General features: G+C 41.8%; 1 protein-coding gene across 2 annotated transcripts; it reads left to right on the top strand.

The window, feature by feature from the left end:
• Positions 1–5,900: 5,900 nt before the first annotated feature.
• QRFPR (pyroglutamylated RFamide peptide receptor) lies at positions 5,901–19,902 on the top strand. 2 transcript variants are annotated; one of them, XM_058838774.1, is made up of 6 exons: positions 5,901–6,563; positions 14,579–14,737; positions 15,317–15,378; positions 16,149–16,384; positions 16,681–16,778; positions 17,711–19,902. In XM_058838774.1, the coding sequence occupies exons 1-6, from the start codon at positions 6,224–6,226 to the stop codon at positions 18,112–18,114; spliced, it is 1,299 nt and encodes a 432-aa protein (XP_058694757.1). In that variant the 5' UTR covers positions 5,901–6,223; the 3' UTR covers positions 18,115–19,902. The 2 variants fall into 2 exon arrangements, with proteins under 2 accessions (XP_058694757.1, XP_058694758.1); XM_058838775.1 differs by having other exon boundaries at positions 16,734–16,778; positions 17,711–17,850.
• Positions 19,903–20,596: the final 694 nt, after the last annotated feature.

Raw genomic sequence — 20,596 nt, 5'->3', positions numbered from 1 at the left:
CTGTTGACTGTTTTATTTAATTTTTTTTTACTTCATTTGCATGAGGAAAGGGAATAGGGGAGAAAAGGAAGAAAAATAGAAAAAGCAAGTACATTAAATTATTTCCCTTGAGCATTATGCTTGCTGCAGCTTATTTTTGATTCCACAATTTCACTAAACATTGTTGGCATGACAAATGGCTGGAGGAGTCAGTGTCTGAAAAATAAATCCTAGTCCAGCACAGACTTTGTTAAGAAAAGTATTTCCAGTAGAAAGAAAACTCAAGGAAGGAGCCCAAGGAAAGTTTATCAGAAGGTGAGCTAAGAGCAAGTGGAGGTAAGTGTCACATGCACCAGGAACTATGAGAAATGTGCTTCTTTGGAGGGAAGGGAACAATTTCTCTAGGTGGTTTTAAAAGGCTCTTGCTCAATCAACCAATGCCAGCTGTACAATTTGGGATAGAAACTGTAAATCAAATAACATCAGAACAGCCTGAGCAACAAAGTCTTGGGCTGGGTGAGTAAGAGCCTGCACTGGGCTGGGTGGCTACTTTTTCTCTAGAACGTCAAGTTAGTCTCTGTGTTAATTCTTCACAGCTGTCACAATGGCAGGGTCCCACAGGGAACTGTTGGAGTACCTGCAGCCTGTTGAGGTTGGGCTTCCCAAGCTTAAACAAAGACCAGTTTACACAAGCAGTTCTTTGTAATTGAATTGCTGTATCAATTATGACCAGCAAGCTCTATGGGGCTGTAAGGTTTGTGTTCTCCGCCCCACCATGCACACACTGTGCATTAATATCACTGATAGGAGAGGCTGGGTAATAAAGCTCCGTGGGGATCCCTAAATCTAAAGGTGCAGAGACACGAGGCTTCACAAGAATAAAGATTAGCAGCCAGCAGTGTTTATCAGCACAGCCACGCAGTGGGAGACAAAACATTTGGAGTTAAGCCAATGTGCTAAGTTAACAAAATTTATTTCTTGTTCAGCCACTCCAACGTATTTTGCAGCTGGGTGCTACTCTGCTTTTAGGGATTTACGCTTCCCTTCATAAATATTGTTTAGTGGAAGCTGCCTGTCTCCACAAGTGATGGAAAGTAAAGCATGCATGACGATGAGACAATAGCCAAAATTAAGTATACACTGATAAGACCAACTTTGAGCTGTATCCTTAGATACCAAGTAAAATTCTAGTCCAATTAGTGTCGAGTTTTCCCTTTTCCAAGATAATTTATGGTTTGGCTAAGTGTATTAAAGCATGTAAATCTAAAGTTGAAGCTTTAGGCTCAGTGCTCTCTCCAAACATATATTCTCAACAACAGCAAATGCTTTATCTAAATTTATCTCAGAGGCTGTTTTAAGAATCACTCCACTTCTGACCTAATCTAAAATTACCTAATGATGATGGTAAGCTGTTCCATTGCTTTAAAGATTCATCCTAAAAGCTGTGGTACTGATCTGGATTAGAGGGGAGTTCATCCCCAATGTATCTACCAAAGGATCCAAGGCCAGGAAGGTTAACTAGTCATTAATTGCAGTGGCTGTTTAAAAGTTGGTGACATGGATTTGAATTGTCTCTTGCAAAGTATTTCCAGGGAATGAAAGAGGAGGAGGAAAGAGATTCATTGTTAGTTTTGCCATCTCTTTTGCCTGAACTAGTAGAAGATCGCATGAGTAGAGATTTAGAAGGGGGAAAAAAAGTGTTTTAAAATTTCTGGTTTAGGATTATACAGCAAGTATGTGCTTTTTCAGTGTTCCAAATGCCTGCTGTTCACAGTTTCTACAAACTTCATGCTCAGTCGTCAAAACTTATGCAAAACTATGAAGGCACATTCTTTGTTGTCGTCCCTTTTTTCACAGCAGCCAGACGTGGATCTGTTTGTGTGCAGTTAGAAGGGAAAAGGAGTGCGAGTACAGCTTCTTTCCTCTCTGTGAGAGAAAAGGTTGCTCACTGACTAACAGGATCTCTCAGCCTGCAGAAAATCCACTGTCTCTTTTGAATGAGGAGGAAGTGTCATGCAGATAAATCATGTAGGCAAAAAACAAATGAGCATATGGTGGCACGAAGCAATGAGTGGTTTTGACAGGAGTGCAGTCTGGTACAACACACATTTCACAACTTTCTGTGCTTATCAGCCTGTCTGTTTGTGATCAAAGAATATACAATCCTTCAGAAGCCAAAGGAGAATTACACAATTTTTCATCTGTGTTCAAGTTGCGAGTTTTTTCCACTGGGATTCTAGACACAGAAGTAAAATATTTCTAGCCACTTAATTAGTAGGAGGCTTAATTATTTTTCAGTTAAGAATAATGAGAAATGCATTGTTTCCATGTACTCAATTATTTACTAGATGATTTTGGGCTTTTATAAACCCTGCTTTATTTTTGTAAATGCATCAGTTTAATAATTAATTGTCAAAGGAGCAGAATGGTGCCTTGTAATTTATTATTATTATGTACAGGCTACTAATAGGTTTGTTGGTTTTTTTGTTTTTTTAACAGCACGCTATAGGTTCTCAAAACTTAGAGCAGAGATGAGTTTGTTATTGCAAAGATTATATGAGGGCATGAGCCATGTCAGTTTGATGCAAATATTGGAACTCCAAAGACTTCAGTGGTACCAGGAGTGCATTTTGGAGGTTGCTGATGAGAATTGGGAAAAACCATCATCAAAATCTGAAAGCAGTCATGCAGGACAAAACAAGGTGGGTGGGTGTGTACATATTTTGGTGAGCAAGGCAGCAGGGAAGTTGCTCAAATCTTTGAATTAGGAATGTCAATCAAGGAAAAAAAACTCCTTTTGTTTGACAAAGCAGTTTCATACCTTTTTTGGTTAAGAATACTTGCTCAGCTTCTCTTTCCAGTTCTAGCCAAAGCAAAAGTTTACCTGGCTGGTGATTTCACTGTGTGGGAAGAGTCAGGGCAGCTCCACACAGCTCTGCTTTGTGGCTGCAGGAAGCAGCAGGAGCTGGAGCAGTGGGGTGCAGGATAAAGGCAGAACAGAAGGTGCTGCGCTGAGGAGTAAACACTTTTCACTACCTGCCAATTATTTTGTAGCCCAGGGAAGCAGAGAAGTCATTTCAGTAATTTCAACAGGTTTGAGATGAGGTCACCTTTTCTAACTCAACCCTTTTAACTCCAAATACAATTTCATCCAAGTCAAGGAGCTGAGAAATACAGTTACTAATGATTTGCCCTACAATCTATATGATGTCTCTGCTCTTATTGTTTCAGCTAAAAGGATGGATAATGCTCAAAGAAAAATGAAAGTTTCTGTAAGTCCTATATTTGTCTTCTCCATGTAGGTAAGTATTAACAAGAAAAGTTGTTTTTAAAATGATCTGCTTTTCTTTGCATGTAAAAAACCCAGCTAAATCTGCACTAGATGCAATGGCACCATTCAAATGCCTACAGCTTCAAAATTTGTTTATATTCTGTGGAATAACCACTCAGATGTTGTTCATTTTTAATGCTCTTTGATTACTTGTAATGAGCAATCATAGTAATAAAATGAAGATATATGAAAAAACAAATGTCCATGCTAACCATAAACTCAGATTATATCTGCAGTATTTAGGTGAGGGCTTATTCCCATTTATTTGTTCCTGATACACTTGGATGCATTTTACAGCGAGCAATGCAACACAGCAGTCCACGATGACAGAATGGCCTCCTGCATTGGCACTTTATCTATGATAGGAATGAAATCTGCTGAAACACATCTGGCCTGTTTCTAATAGAAGAGCTCCTAAATGAGGCTTCTGTTACCAGCACAAAGTGGAGGGGGAAGAAGGAAAAGAAACAGAGGTACAGGAAAGGATGTGTGAACAGAGGACATGAAGGTGGCTTCAGGCTGTACCTGCTGTAGTTAATGGATAGTTCAAGGGAAGGTGCTGGGAAAACTGACTTCCAAAGAAATCTGTCTGAGTGATACGGAGCACAAGCTCAGCAGGATCATGATGGGGATAAAAGACTGAGTTCTCTAGCCAACAAGGCAGGCCTAAGGGAATGTGAAAGGGCTGTCAGCATCTAAGTCAGTCTGATGAGTATTTGCCTTCCAGAACAAGGCTTAGATAGCCTGTCAGAGAGGGAGCCTGATGACATTGGTCTCAAGTGAGAAACGCACAGCAATGCTGCGCCAAAGAAAAGTGACACCTCCTCTCACCATGGGATAATAAGCACAGTCTTTGCCATGGACCTGCACCTTAAGAGAGGGTTGTCAACACTTGGAGGACAGAAGCAGCACAAGTTAGTGCAGGCATTGGAACTTCTCCCCACTGATTTCCACTTAACACAAGTTGTTTTTCTTTTTTCTTTTTCAAAGATGACACAAGATATCTTTGGTCTTGTTGAGCATATTTATTCTGCTGAAAAGGAATTGGTGGTGAACTCTTCCTTCTCCAATTTTCCTTGGCAAGCCAGAAACTCTATAAAAAGACATCTTTTGCTAGACTTTTCTTCACTCTTTTCTAGAGTTCCCTTGTACAGGTAAAGTGACGTACCCAGGGCATGGAGCATTTGTTCTACACAAAATCTAATTTTGCAGCATTCTTCCTGGTGATGTGGTTTCCCTATGGAACATCTATCTCTGTGGGAGTGGGAAGTGTTGCCAGAACAGGCTTCCGTATTGTTATTGCCTTCTCTGGATATATTTTGGTAATTTCTTGTGGAACTGATTAAAGCAAGTTGTTTTATAGTATCAATGTATACATTGTATATGATACAAAGGGAATATTACCTGTGCTAGTGAGTAAGCCGTACTGGGCAATTTATGTTAGGCTGGAAAATAAATCAATGCATATTTTCAACTTGGTCCATCTGTTAGACCTTAACTGTCATTATTATTCATATTTAAACTGCAGAGGCATTGTTTTTGCAGACGGTGCAAAAGTAGTGCACCTCAGTAGCCTCCATGACCTTACCTCAGTAGCCTCGCCAGCCAGGTTGTAGGGGATGGAATTCGGTCACATTTCCTCTGGCAAGAGTGGTTGTACTGCTGGGAAAGGGGACTTCAGGAGTCTCTGGTCCTCTCAGTGAAGTTCAGAAAACTATTTTTCTGTTCGAGCTTTGGGGAGGGCCTCTAGTGGCATTGGCACCAAGGGGGCAGGAAAGGCAGATAAAATCCCTGTGCTGTCTGGTTTGGGCTGGGCATGAACTAGCGGCAGTCTGCCCTGCTGTGGGTGGCATGAGCCTCCCCTCACGCAGGAGGCCGTGTTCCCCACACTGTCATCTCTTTCTTTTCCCTCTCAGCCTGATCCCAACGTGAGGAGAGGTTGGTTTGGGAGTTTCAGCACCCACCTTGGGCATTTCGAGCCTGAGCATCACCAGTGAGTGATGTGCAATGCTGTGAGGGAGGGCAGCGATGGGAGGGGCAGCTATGAGGGGGTCCCAGTGCAGTGGGAGGTTGGGGGGCCCAGCACGGTGAGGGGACAGCTGTGTGAGGATCGGTGAGAGGAACCTGTGAGGATGTCCTGGAGCTGTGAGGGAAGGGAGGGTCCCAGAGCTGTGAGGGGCAGCTCTGAGGGGTTCCCAGAGCTGTGAGGGGCTGTGAGAGAGTAGCGCGCTGTGAGGAGCGTTCCCAGAGCTGTGAGGGGTTGTGAGCGGGGTTCCCAGAGCTGTGAGGGGTTGTGAGCGGGGTTCCCAGAGTTGTGAGGGGTTGTGAGCGGGGTTCCCAGAGCTGTGAGGGGTTGTGAGCGGGGTTCCCAGAGCTGTGAGGGGTTGTGAGGGGTTGTGAGGGAGCAGCGGCGCTGTGAGGCGGCGGGGGGGGGGAGGGGAGGTCTGAGGGGAGTCCCCGCGCGCCCCTTCCACACAGGAGCCGCCTCGCGCCCATCCCGCTCCGCCGCTCTCGGGTGGGGGGAGCGGGCGCGCGCCCGGCGCTGATTGGCTGCCGCCCTCCGTGGCCGCACGGCGGGCTGCTCCCGGCTCTACGCGCTCTCCTCTCCGCCTTCACCTCCGGGCTGCTCCCGGCTCTACGCGCTCTCTTCTCCGCCTTCACCCGCGGGCTGCTCCCGGCTCTACGCGCTCTCTTCTCCGCCTTCACCTCCGGGCTGCTCCCGGCTCTACGCGCTCTCTTCTCCGCCTTCGCCCGCGGGCTGCTCCGGGCTCTACGCGCTCTCTTCTCCGCCGCCGCACCGCGGGGTCCGACCCGGAGGCACAGTGGTCCGGCCATGGCGGGGCGCGGGTGGCGGCGCTGAGGAGGTTGAGGGGAGTGTGACGGGGGGCGGGTGTCGGTCCCCGAGCGGGCGCCATGCAGTCCCTGAACATCACCCCGGAGCAGTTCGCGCAGCTCCTGCGGGACAACAACGTGACGCGGGAGCAGTTCATTGCTCTCTACGGGCTGCAGCCTCTGGTGTACATCCCGGAGCTGCCGGGGCACACCAAGGTGGCCTTCGTCCTCATCTGCGTTCTCATCTTCGTCCTGGCGCTCTTCGGCAACTGTCTGGTGCTCTACGTGGTGACCCGCAGCAAAGCCATGAGGACCGTCACCAACATCTTCATCTGTTCCCTGGCGCTCAGCGACCTCCTCATCGCCTTCTTCTGCGTGCCCTTTACCATGCTGCAGAACATCTCCTCCAACTGGCTCGGCGGTGGGTGCCGGGGTCGGGCCGGGCTGCAGCGGGGGGCAGCGGGCAGGACGATGAGGGGCAGCGCCGCCGCCGAGACCTCCGTTTCCCCCGTCTCTGAGGGAGCCTTCCTGCCCTCAGTGAGGGAACCTAACCCTTCCCGTCCCCTGCGAGGGATGCCCTCTCCATCCCTCCCTCAGGTTCTCTTAAAATAACCCAGTGCGCTTTCCGGCTTGTATTCCTTAAAAGTTGCTGTGTGCGTGTGGGAAGCGGTTCGTTGTGTGGAGCTGGCCAGGAAGCCTTGCAGTACTACTTTTTCCTTTTTTTTTTTTTTTTTTTTTTTTTTTTGTTTTTGTTTTCTTTTCTCTCTAGTTAATGGAATATGTCTGGCAAATGAGATATCAGTCTTTATACAGCTTAAGTTCCTCCGACAGCTGTCTGCTCGGAGACAGACCTCATTAACCTTTTGTGAGGAAAATAATATCTGTAGAGGAACAGGTGACTGAGAGAATATTTAGAATTTATGCTGAAATAACACATCTTTTTAATTTTTTTTTAAGTTCTTGTTTTCTTGGGGGCTATGCTGTATTCCTGTTGATGTGAACAACCTTTTGGCAAAGCTTCCTTGATGCATAGAAAGAAGGAATTTCCGCCTCACCCCTTTTCTATGCATCCCATTTCCAGCTAGTAAAGAGTAAGCAGAAACAGGTGCAGTAGAACTGCATATGGTATTTATCTTCCTTTTTTTTGTTCTTAAAACAGTGCTTGACAACTATAAGTGGAAAAATAAAAGGCATGGTTTTGTGGCAAGTAGCAGACAACACCTTGTACAACCACAAATTGAAATATTTTTCAGAATATTTCAGAATGATCAGGAAAGATGTTGATGAAGTGACACATTTATGTTTCAGTTTCCAAGGCTGTTTGTTTCTGTTGTTTGGAGACAGTGAAGGTTATTGTCAGAACATGAATTCCAGAACTTCTTCCAGACAAGATTGCTGGGTGGGAATTGACAGGTCAGAGGAGACTTGGCGCACTTGTGAGAAATGGGCTTTATTACAGAAACTTCAGTGAGAAGTGATGAATCCAAAGCTCTTGGGACTACTGATAGTAAGGACAACTGTGCTGTTTTCTTATGAGCTGTTTTGCCGAAGATAACCTTTGTAATTCTTCTTTCTCCTAAGGAAGGCTCTGATCTGTCAGCTTGACCAAACACCTGATTAGAATCAACTGAAGCCTCCATGTGGGGTGAATTACAGGAGATAGGGCATGGGCATGTGGAACAGTGTGGGGAAAATGTGTGTCTTTATTTACACTCTGTTACTGAGGGTGCCTGATAAAAATCTAGAGGTAGTGAATGTTAAAAGGTCTTGCAGAGTTAAAACAAATCTCAGGTATTCAGTATTTGGGTAGCTAAAGTACACTGTTCTCTGGGGATTACTGTATTTTTTGCCTGCCCTCTTTGCTGCGCTAGAGCATTTTTGGTACAAGTGAATCCGCAGGTCTTCTGATCTGGTGAGATCATTACCTTGAACTGACACAGTGTTGGGAGGACATAGTATCATTGCTGGGTGTTAACCCTTTACTCTGGGGGATAGGGGGTGTGAAGTAAAATTGAGGAAAACAAATACGTGATGGTATCCCAAGGGTATCTGGTTCCTGATGGTTACATGGTGAAGCGTGAGTGGTGGTTACAGTTGTGCTGCAAATCACAGCCTGCCAGTCCTGGAGGAGTCTTTTCCTTTCTGGCTTAACTGGTTTAATTTGCCTTTAGGCTTTCATTTTGGAGTCTGAAAAAAATCTTGTTCTCACCCACTGTAATGCAACATCACTGAGTAGTGCAAGATTCAACTCTGTTATAAAAAAGGTGATTTGACTTGTGATATATCCTTGGTGGACAAAGTGGCGCATCCTGAGACACTTGATGCTAGAAATTTATTTGGGATTCTGAGCCTTTAGTCACTTCATATCTTGATTTACTTGCATCACTAAAACAAGCATCTGTATTAGGCGGTGTAAACTGAGATGTGTATGTTTTGTATTTGGCTTTAATTTAGAACTGGGTCTTTATACACATTTCGTATAGGTGTGTTTGTGTTTCTTCCCTTCAGAAACCCACAGAAGAATGGGAGAGGGGAAGAGGGAGCTGCAGACACTGTAATGCAAACAAAAGAACAGCCACAGTTTGAGTAACTGAAGCTGTGACTTCTTCTGTGGTATTTCATATATTATTTTTATTATAATACACTCTTAACTTCACCTGCAGTTAAAAATCTCAGTGTGCCTCACTTTGCCTGATGATGGAGCAGCATTAACATAGACCCTTTAATTATATATGGGTAGCAACTGGAAGCAGCACCATATTGACTAAAAATTAGGTTTGAATTGGTCCTGCTTCTGATTCTCTGATCTCTTTAAGAATCTGTGTAGCTGTGTGAGTGTAATAGTGACAGTATATGATTTAATTCCAAATTTAAACTTTGCAGCTGAAATGGCTGTGATTTCTAGGGGAGCTTGGAATGAAAACCCAGCACGCTCACCTCTCTGTAATGCAGAAGAAAATGAAGATTGTTGCTTTGTCATAAATGATCTCTGGGATCATATTTATTGATAAGAAGGGTGAAATGGGAGCTCAAGTGGCAGTAAATAGATGCATACAGCAATAGCGTGTCTTGGTGCAAGTTGAAGCAGTTGAGGACTTGCTCTCATATAGTCCTAGGTGTGAGGCAGCAGCAGTGGTCCTGTCATACTGATGACAGCACTATTGAAGATAAATTTGGGCTTTTATCTCTGAGTCAAATATTACAACAGTTGCTTTGTTTCCTGACACTGCTTAGTTAGCAGAGTGTTGTCTTTACAGAGCTGCCTGGGGTGACGAGAGGATTAATTTAATGTTGTGTAATGTAACAGTTCTGGAGAAAGATAAGGGCACCACTTGAGCTTACAACACAGCCAGCACCATGCTACATTTTTGTGAATTTTGCATCTTATCAGTTGGAATGGGTATTCTCATGACAGGTGTCAGAGGGTGACTTTTACCTGTCACTTTGAGAGCAGTGAGTCATCTGACACACTCCTGAATACTGAAGTGCCCTCGTGTATCTTGTCTGGCCTCCAGCTGCCACTCAGGAGAGGGGTGGGTCTTCTGTATGCTGCCTCTCGATGTGACAGCTTCCTCTTCTCTAAAGGCTTGGTGAAAAATCAAACCTTCTACCCAGCTGAGTCTTTAAGGTGCTGTTACCAACTGCATTGTGTCAAGCAGTGTGTTGTTACCTTTTAGAACTTAGGTGTGTGAGAACACAAACATTCCTTGCTGAGGGATGAGAGGTGAATCTTGCATCTATACCGAGAGCTGATGTAAAGCGATGCATTGCCCGGGTATGCAACACCCTTAGGGGTATCATCTGTGTGATGATGAGTGATGTGTACTGCTCCAAGTTACAAAATGTGAGGAGAATCAACTTGCTTGCTTCAAGTGAGGTGGAGAGAGCTCATTACCAGCTGTGATAGAAATTCCAGTGCAAGGGCTTGATCAACAGCATTTTATCAGAGGAAGGAGCAATTTTACTTTTATCAGAGAATCGTTTCAGGCTTTTACTTTTGTTACCCTGATGAAAAAGTGATATTTGAAATGACTAAATCACAGTTCCAGGCACAATGTCCGATAAAAGGAATAAAACATTGCTTAAGGGAATGCAAGTTATAGTTGCAGTCTCTGAATATGTTATTATTGGGAAAACTAATCATTGCTTGAATAATCTATGCAGTTTTTAGCAAGCAGTGAATAAGGAATACTTTCAGCCCCTTGAAAAAGAGAAGCAATTAGTTATTTTCACTCCCAGTGTTCTGCTGCAAATGATTTTCTTTCCCAGTTGGAAGTGGTCAGTATTAGATGCTGCAGAGCTGTCTTGACTGCCAGTCTGTTGGAAGTATTCTCTGAAAGCCTAACACTGTGGAAGTTTAAACATTCTGGTACATAACTAAGATATTAATTAAAGTGTTATCATTATTTAAACTATTCAGAAGAGTCAACACTTTCCTGTACTGCCACCAGTGCAGAAATTACCACAATTCCAGTGATTTTGAGGTGATCCCAGCACTTTAGGCTTTAACCCAGCACTGGAAAACCTATGGAGTGAGATTTCAATAACCTTGACTGAACCTCACTAAAGAGGACTTATGTTCTTAGTGTTTGTTTGTTAGTCATATAATCACCAAACCACGTTCCAAACAGCCACATTTTTACCAGCTGGATTATAACAAAGGTTTAAGCAAGTATATTCCTTTAAAATTATCTGTTACTCTGAGCCTGAACACAAATGTGAAAATTCGCTTGAAATGGTTTTAATGTATGTGTTTGACACAGCTGGTTCTTTGCCTGTCTCAGTCTCATTTTAATTTCACTGTATTTTCTACAATGTAGTAGCATAATTAGTATTTTTTCCTCAAAACTTACCATGTCTTCCTTATAGTAAAATGTTGGCACTTTTTTCTCAGTTTTACCATAAGGAACTTTCAACCAACAGACACATAAGAATGGGGTTGTATCAATTTCTTCTTGCTGCAGGTCAAGTTTGTTCTACACAAATGGATTAAATATTAAGTGAAAGGTTCATGTATTATTCTGAAATAATCTCCTTGTTTTAACAGTAGATTTAATTTTCCATGGGTAAAGGCCTGTTAATGTTTGTAGTTTGAAAACATAAGTTATATAATTTAAAGCATTGAAAGATCTGGAGAAAGTCCTTAGTAATTATCTAAGCAGTTGGGAATGGCTGCTGTATTTTATAAAAAAAACCCAAACAACTAAAAACTAAAAAAACCCCACAAAATAAATAAAATAAAACTAAGAAGAGGCTTGATGTGAAAAACGTTCTTCACTATTCTGCTAAGTACAAAGACTCCTTGTATCTCAGGATTAAATCCCATTCAAACACGGATGGGGGAGCTGGATCTCAGGTGTGTTGATGTCAGAATTCCATTGAAATTGGCCATTGATTCCATTGAAGTCTTCAGTTGGCCCTGACATTCTCAACAGTTTATTTCTTTCCCTTTTTCACCCAAGCAAATCTGTTTTAAATACTTTTGTGAAGGAGAGTTGACTTCCTTGCCAGCAGTCTCTCAATGTTGGTGGAGGTTTGAATTTGAAGTCACTTGAGGGTCTCTGATTTCAGAAAGTGGGAAGCATTTGTGTAGTGAGTGACAATTCAGGGCAAGCACAAGAGCCCTGAAGTGTTACTGTGTTGTTGTTTATAACACTGATGCTCAAGAGACTCTCTAAGTGGTGGGATCAAAATCTTCAGGGAAGCTGAATTTTATTCTGTTTTTACTTTTGGTACACAGATGCTTTGTGAGTAGCTTTTGCCTACTATTCATTTGAAAATGTCATTGTGTTCGTTGCTTGTGAAAAAAAACCTTGTGGCTGTTTTGTTGTGGCCTTCAAATCCACAAAGTGTGTGCCTCAGAGAAGGTGTTTCTGTTCCAGCCTGCTGTGTCTAATGGAAAATATCCTTTCGCTTCCCATTTCTTGGAAGTGCTGATGTCACTCCTTGTCCAGCTCAGTAGGCTCAACCTGCAGGCATTATGTAGACTTTTATTTTTAGCTACTTTCATATAGCGTAAGTGCTTACTTTTTGTTTGTTTGTCTGTCTTCAAAAAGTTGAAGTAGAGGGTTTTTGGAGCCTTTTCTCCTGGGAGCTGATCTAAAGGCGTAGTGAGTGGTAGTCTCTGCTCCTTGACAGTGTGGTTACTTGGGAGAAAATGAGAAGACATCTATAAAAAAACAAATGGGACTTCTCTCCCAAATGTGGAATATATAGTTTTGGGAATTCTCTTTGTTCTTTGAATAATTGGGTGGCAGCTGGAAATTCCACCAGACTGATGGTGAAAGTCTTTTCTCATTTTGTTCTTTGAGTAACAGTGATACTTCCTTTGCATCCCTGAATGCGGGGGCTTCAGTAGAGTACTGCATTACAGGAAAATAAATCTTTGTAAGGCAAGTATAGTTCAAGTGGACTTAAATTAAGTTTGGCCTTTTTCAAACTGTCAGAAATAGCCTGTGGTGAAAGTTTGGGTTGTTTTTATAAGTTTTGTTTTTTGTTTGCTTGTTTTCCATTTTCCCCCAGTGGCAGCATACAGCCTTGAACTCATTTCCTCATTTTAAACAGGAGCTTAAACATTTCATTAGCAAGTTTTGCTTTTCTGTTTGTTATTTGTAGCAGGAGTGCCTTCTAACTTAGTGAAGCAAAAAATTAAACCAACTCTTTGGTCGCATTCACTGTTTGCCAAGTGCAGAGTAGGTAGGATTTGGGCTTGCTTTTGGTTTTATCTCCCAACAGAAGTTTAATCCCACTGGGTGAAGGATGTGAATTTGATGGAGTGGGTCTTGTATGTACAGCACTTTCTATACTGGGTGTAGCCAGAAACTGATGAGATCTGAGTTACTAAAATATTGGCTGTGTTTGATGAGGTGTTTCCTTGATGCATTACTGAAGTCAAGGAGGAAGCAGGGGGAATTTTATTTTATAAACTGCAGTTGATACAGGGATATGAGGATGTCTTGCCTTGCTCTTCCTGATGCCCTGGAAAAATACATACCAGGTGAAAAACAGGCTTGCAGGCCAGCTCAGCCACGCAGTTCCTACTGGCCACACTAAGATTTCATTCAAGGAGCTTGAAACTGGGCTTCATGGTGTGGTTTTATTCTGGTTTAAGCCAGATCTCTGTGCACATCTACCCTGTTGCTGGTGTTGAATATGTGCTTGAAAGGTGCTTGATTTCCCCCCCTTGCTGCTTGTCCTCTCCTTCCCTTTGTGGAGGCACAGAAAAAGGGATGTTTTGGCAACTAGAATTGGTAAAACCAGTAGCAAACCAGTTGCATCTTGTAAGCTGGAGTGGCTTTTAGCTTGGCCTAGCAAGTAGAAGTTTCTCTGTTCCTTGTTCCCTTCATGGAAGGTAGGATTAAGTTTTCAGAGTTTGTTTTCTGTCTCTTTTCTGTGCTGTTTCTGCTTAAGGTGTCTGCAGCATCTTAAAGCTTAACTGAAAATTGGATCAGATGGTTCTTAGGCTGTTTTGAATTGATGGATTATATCTGAGTAAGGTAAAAATAATGGTCTAGTAAGAAAAATAACCCTGTCTGTTGCTGAAATGAGTAGCTGATACTGAACTGTAAGAGTGTGAGGGAACTGTGGAAATATGAACAGAGAAAATTATCTCAGGTCAGAAAATGGGTAAATGAGAAGAAGATTGGGAAGGGCATTAAGGTAAGATTTTTTTACAGAGTAATTTATACCTCTTTCTAAGATGGCTAGGGCTGGAGAATGGATAATGGAGAATGAGAAATGTTAAGAATTGAATGTGGACTTTGGAAAGCTGTTACAGCAACAAAACTTGAAGTTGCATAAACACAATAGGAATCTGTATTACTTAGAAATTGCAGGCAGGAAATTGCATTTGATTTGGACAGGGGCACTAACATAATTTGATAATCAGCAGAGGGGGAGATTTGGAGAAGGATGATGGAGAGGTTGAATTTTTCCTCTTATGCCTCCTCCTCTATACATCTCACTTGACAGGATGATGCATTAAATGCCAAAGTGTACAAATAGAGTGATACCTAAAAGAGCTTAAGGAATGTGATAGCAACAACAGAAAAGGGAAACTTTTAAACAGGTACCACTCAGACCTTCATCAACCAGAGAGTAAGCTGCCAAAATGAAAAAATAAGAGATGTCTCTGAAAAAATAATAAATGTCTCTGTAACTTGACATGTTTGAAAACAGATGATGGAAGACTTGGACAGAAGTGAAATAGGAGTGAGTGTCAGACTGATAACAGATCAAGTGAATATGTCCTTAGAAATCCTGCCTTTGCCCATGTGTACAATGGCTGTGGAGAGAGAGCTGCATTTGACAAATGGCTTAAATAGGTGACTTAGCAGTTCAGATGTTACAATAAATCTAAGAATCTTGGTCTGTTATTTTTAGTAGTGGAGTCCAGTGTTAATAGCTGTTGTATGCCTTACTTTGTGATTATTGCAGGTGCCTTCGCTTGCAAGATGGTGCCGTTTGTTCAGTCCACTGCTATTGTAACTGAGATTCTTACAATGACCTGCATTGCTGTGGAAAGACACCAGGGAATTGTGCATCCCCTAAAAATGAAGTGGCAGTACACCAATAAAAGAGCTTTCACAATGCTTGGTAAGGTTTTAAGCGTCTCCAGTAACTGTGTGTGAGAAATGATCTTCGGTGTAGGTGGCATGGCAGAAGAGAAGGCGCTGATATGACCAGTGATTCAGAGTTAATTGACCTTTATAAAATAGCTCAAGGATAGTGCCTACAAGTAAAGTATTTACTAGCCAAAAGTCTAACAAGGGATTTAGCATCTGAAGTCAAAAATGTACTTAACAAAGATAAACCTTTAGCAGCCATTCTTTTTTCTTTTTTCAAGAAAGGTTTAAAATGTACAAGTGCTGCTTAAGCAATGTCAAAGGGAAATGGTCCTCCCATTGTTACACGAAGAGATTTACTTCATGCTCCTTATGCAGATTAAGTGGCTTTTCCTGTGGAATATCAATAAATGGGGGTAATTTGAGAGACAGAAAGCTGATGTCAAAAGAGCATGTTGTTATTGATGTGAATGTTGACTGATATATACCTCATAGAAAACTTTGTTCTTTGCTACAATTTTCTGCCTTGCCTGACTTTTCAAAGCTGTTGAACTGTTCATACCAAATCATGCTTGTTGGACAAATTATTAAAAAAAGTATTTTTTTACAGGCGTAGTCTGGTTGCTGGCTCTTATCGTTGGGTCGCCCATGTGGTACGTGCAACGGCTTGAGGTAGGTTAGGTTAAATGGGGATTTGCCTATTAAACTCAGTCCTTGCTGGATCTTCTTGTACCTTCAGGTGAAATTGAATCAACTCCTGTGAAATTAGAGGGTGATAAGGGAGGTGGACCTTTGGTTCTGTGTGCCAGCCTGTGAAAGGCTTAGGATTAGAATTTATATGCACTGAAAGAAAGAATACCAACAAGGACTAGTCATGCCGACTCTCCCTAATTATGTCAAAGAACAGCAATTACATCTGTGACTTCCACTGTGGCTTTATTCTGGTTTATAGGTGCACTGGCACACAGCAATAGAGGACTTAGATTGGTGTTTCAGGATGACATAGTGCTCCCCAAGATCTGGGAGAACTGTGCTTAGTTTAAAATTAATTAGCTGCTCATTATATTTGATGAGTTTCCACACTTGTGTGGAGGTTAAACAGGAGGCTTGGCAGAATCTGCTGCTTGTGAGTCTGAATGTTAATAATTTTCTTTTTTTTTAAGGTGGCTAACGTGTAAGGTTTCTCTACATCCATCTTTACTTACAAGATGTGTAGCCAAGGTCTCCTTTGAAGGGCAAATCAGAGCATCTCCCGGCCTCTCTTTGTCAATTCAGATCAAACCCAGCACTTGATGTGGAAAAGTGCTTGAAGGAATTTTGTCTCCTTGAAAAATCTGTTGAATTTTCGTTGTTCCATGAAGAGAAATGAGTATCTGAATGTGCTTGGGTTTTTCACTTGGGATAAATGCCTCAGTGACTCATCTTCTTTGCATTTGTTACAGGTTAAATATGACTTTCTATATGAAAAAGTGCATGTTTGTTGCTTGGAAGAATGGGCCAGTCCCATTTATCAGAAGATCTACACAACCTTCATTCTTGTTATACTCTTCCTTCTTCCACTGATGCTGATGCTTTTATTGTACACTAAAATTGGCTATGAACTCTGGATTAAGAAACGAGTGGGAGACGCTTCAGTTCTTCAAACCATTCATGGGAGCGAAATGTCTAAAATATCAAGGTTTGTAAGCAAAATGCACTTGGAACTTTGACCTCTAGAAAGCTTTTTTCCTGATTTTTTTATTTCTCTTGAATAGAGTTGAAAATGCCTTGCAAGACATGCTAATGTCATGCTGCAAAGTCCTCTGCTGTCCCAAAAAAGAGCAATAAAGTCCTAGATTTATATGATGCATTCCTTGAGGGTTTTATTTGCATCTGCAGCCATCAGAACACAGTCACAGATGTAACTTGAAGAGAGATATGTAACTGCCAGCCAGTTCCCAGTGATTCAGTGTGGAATTCTTGGTGCAATTTCAGGAAGAAGAAGCGAGCAATTGTTATGATGGTGACAGTGGTGTTTCTCTTTGCAGTCTGTTGGGCCCCTTTCCATGTGATTCACATGATGATGGAATACAGTGAGTACCTGCCATATCTCATAGAATAAAGTCTATGGGTTTTTTGGGGGGGATTTTTGGTAATGGAACTTCAGGTTGTGAAAAGCTAATGATGCTACAGCATTCAGGTCTAGAATACCTTCTGCTAGCAAAGGTTGATGTCCTGCTTATAAGAAAGACTTAAGGAAAACAGGACTATTAGAGCGGTGAGCATCTCTGCGTAGATTCTTTTTCCTACCGTGTCTGTTTTGCTGCCCTCATTTGCTGAAAGGTCAAAAGTATTTGGCTGGCAGGTAAAAGTTATTTCTGAGCATAAAAATCTCTAGAAGTTTTTAATTATATTTAATTTAACTTAACTGTTTTGAGTTCAACTGAAAATGAAACATCCCTTTTATTTAGCTAGGTGTATTGAAAATATAAATACTGGCCATCACAGTGATGATACCCAGTGAATCCAGCTGGAGTTTTTCAGTGCTCTTTACTGAAAACTGGCTTGGAAATGCCCTCAGTGCTTGTTTTGTTGGCTTTTTTGCTCTTTTCTGTACTCTCTGGGGTCTTCCACTGTTCTTTTCCCACCTCCTCCATAGACACTGGAGCAGCCTGTGTGCAGGAACAAGAGGAAATTTCAGTAGTTGTAAAGGCAGGAGCTGTTTCTTTGTCTCCTATCACAAATAAGATTGTAGCAGATAAATCAATAGTTCAGCCAGCTTTTTTGCCTCAGAAATTTTCTCTTACAATTGATTCTGTTGCTACCTACATACAAAGCAGGACTGTGTGATAGATCTTGATTTTATCTTGTTGGTGAAACTCAACTGTTAATGTTAAGAACTTCCAGCATGGGTTTTTATTGATTTTAAACAAAAGCATTTAATGCCAAACTGGATAGAAATAGGCAAAGTAATAAGCATTTATGATATTCTGTGCTTACAGCATATTTCTTTTCTCCTCTCCAGGTAATTTTGAGGAGAAGTATGATGATGTGACAATCAAAATGATCTTTGCAATTGTCCAGATCATAGGGTTCTTCAATTCTATTTGCAACCCTATTGTGTACGCTTTCATGAATGAGAACTTCAAGAAAAATTTTCTGTCTGCCCTCTGCTTCTGCATTGTGAAAGACAGCACATCCCCAAACAGGCAACTTGGGAACTCAGGAATTACCATGAGGAGGCAAAAGCCAAGTGCATCTCAGAGAGATCCCCTGGATTCGGATGAAGGCAGGAGGGAGGCATTCAGTGATGGCAACATCGAGGTCAAGTTCTGTGATCAGCCAGCTTCCAAAAGGAATTTGAAAAGGCACCTGGTCCTGTTCAGCTCTGAGCTTACTGTGCACTCTGCAGTAGGAAATGGACAGTAGCATCACAAGGGTTTTGGGAATGGAGAAGTCTTTTCAATAAGCCATTTAAAAGAGTTAAAAGAGTTTGCTACTTTGCATGCTGAAATGAAGGGAGAAAATGTGCGGACTCTGATAATGTTGCGATAGTGGCTGAGAAAATGTAAAATTAATTTTATAATAATGAGGAGTAAAACTTTGGAAAACAACATTACTGTATGATTTTCAGGAGAAAAAATTAATTTCTTCCTGAGCTAATTTATGGCTTGGTTGCCCTGTGCTTTGGGTAAACAAAACAACTGCGGCTTGCTCCATTTATTCTGTGTCTGGACTGTACGCAGAAGACAGGAACTATGGAGGGCATGTACCCCTTTTTTGGGACAACTTGGAAGTCTGACATGGGGCTGACCTTCTAAGATCTGCTCTCTGGATCTTTGAGGACAGAGGAGAGCTTTAGATCTGAGTTCAGGAAAGATGATGGACACTGAGATGCAATTCTCTTTTAGAAAAAAGAAAGGGAATATGAGAGAGCTATCCAGAACATTACTCTGAAGAGATTTAAGATTTAAACATTGTGTGCATGTTCAGATTTTGTTAACAGGAAGCATATAAGTAATTAACAGTGCATGCATAATTACTGTACTGTTTCTATAGGTTAATTCTTGGGTACAAATTTAAATGCCATTGTACTGCCCTGCAAACTGCATTGTTCTGCTGGAAAATGGAGAAGCTGAAAAAGTGCTCTACAGGAGAGTGCAGATGCAGGAGGTCTGGTCTGTAGAGTGAGCACTGAATTGGATTTCCAGTCATGCTTGGACATGTGACTCTCAGGTTGAAAGGGTGGTGTTACCATTTTCTGGAGGGTTATAAGGGCCTGATCCAGAGCCTGTTGGGACTTCACATAAGGCTTTCAATGGAATATCGTGGTCTTTTGACTGGAAGCTCTGAAGCCATGCTTGCATTTTTCTGTGTGTCCATCATCCTGAAATGGGATTAATTGCTGTCTGAGAACTGGGCCAGTGCTTTGCCATTTTAGGCTTCACAGTAAATTGTTGATATCCATGTAAATTCTAAATGTTTTTGCTCTCAGTGGGCCAGACTGAAAAATTGCAAAGGTATGGTTGCAAGTGTGGGACTGGGGTAGAGGTATGATCTGGAGTGGTGCAGTGGGATCTGATCCCATAAATGAGGCCTTGAAATACAGAATTTGCCACTCCAGCTGAGGTTAGATTGGGTCTTTTAAGAGCCTGTAAAATGTCAGTGCTCTCTTCTGTCACCCCTTGCCTCACCTTACAGGACCTTGGTGCTGCCTTGGCAGTCAACTAAAGATTCTTTCACATTGCTACTTTACACTTCATTGTAAAGGAAAACTTAGGATAAAATTGTCCTTGTATAATTTGGAAGTAATCTGCTCCTTCTCTAATGTCTGCAGATTGCAATGGGTTTGTGACACACTTTATTTACATATATATATTTTTTATATTCTGTATGATACACTCCTGTGCACTGACAGAAAGTTCCTGACTTGTTCTGAGGGCCAGGAATTAAGAGCTTAATGGGTTATTATCATAGTTTTCGTCAGCAGATGTAAACTTTAACTGCCTGATGGTGAGAACTATGTGTTTGGATAGAATCTGTGCCTGAAAACTAATTTATTTTAATCTATTTATGTATTTGCACAGCTAATTTCAGTAACAGATTTTAACAATCATTTAACCAAAATGTCCAAGTATCTTATGTTTTTGTTTTGTCTTACCTGCTTCTTCTGTTGTCTCATAAAACTGTGTCAATGAGTAACTGTTGTAGTATTAATTTTCTTTTCATTAAAGTTCCTTTATGGCTTTGTTGGTGCTGTTTTGCACTAGGGGATATGTGCTGTAAACTTCCCTTTGAGTCTCTCTTTGTTTAAAGATTCATGTGAGCTTATCTGTGCCTAATTAGTGATTAAATTCCAGTCCTGTTACAGGTGCCAGCTGCTCCTGTAATCCTGAGAGCTGTGGTTTAAAGGACTTTACAGAATGAGGTGAGAAAAGGGAAGAGAAGTCCAGTCTCTTGGCTGGAGAGAAGTAATAAATGTTTCAGCACAGATTTGTGGGGCTATGGTTAGATTAAATATAAACCAAAATACAAAAGACAGTTCTCATACTGTTCTTAATGCTAATTATATTATCTGTGCATTTTTGACCGGGTAGTTATCTTGAAGCCAGACAATCTTGTCCTGGCTGCAGGGAATTAAAGATCTATTATTGCAGTAAGCACCACCAGGATTTTGCCCATGTTTTTTAAATCCGTCAGAGCTTCAGCTTTGATTTAGCCACCAAAACCAGTTGTTCTGTTGAGGTGTGTCAGTTTTGAGTCCAGGCTCGTAGCCTGTCTCTTGCAGTGGCTTGTACCCTGTGTGTGGTTGTAACTGAGTGCTACAAACCAGGAAAAGCCCTGCTGTCCCTCAGCCTGCCTGTGCTTATTTCCATCTTCCAGTAACATAATTGCATAGTTCACCTGCATA

The sequence above is a fragment of the Poecile atricapillus genome, chromosome 4 (assembly GCF_030490865.1).
Source record: "Poecile atricapillus isolate bPoeAtr1 chromosome 4, bPoeAtr1.hap1, whole genome shotgun sequence".
Lineage (NCBI taxonomy): Eukaryota > Metazoa > Chordata > Aves > Passeriformes > Paridae > Poecile > Poecile atricapillus.
This window is presented reverse-complemented; position numbering and strand designations above follow the sequence as displayed.

Excerpts from the sequence above, each read along its gene's own strand:
- QRFPR (XM_058838774.1), top strand. The coding sequence starts at position 6,224 with ATGCAGTCCCTGAACATCACCCCGGAGCAGTTCGCGCAGCTCCTGCGG. Across the intron at positions 15,379-16,148 it reads GGTACGTGCAACGGCTTGAG|GTTAAATATGACTTTCTATA; the intron begins GTAGGTTAGGTT and ends CATTTGTTACAG. Across the intron at positions 16,385-16,680 it reads GAAATGTCTAAAATATCAAG|GAAGAAGAAGCGAGCAATTG; the intron begins GTTTGTAAGCAA and ends GTGCAATTTCAG.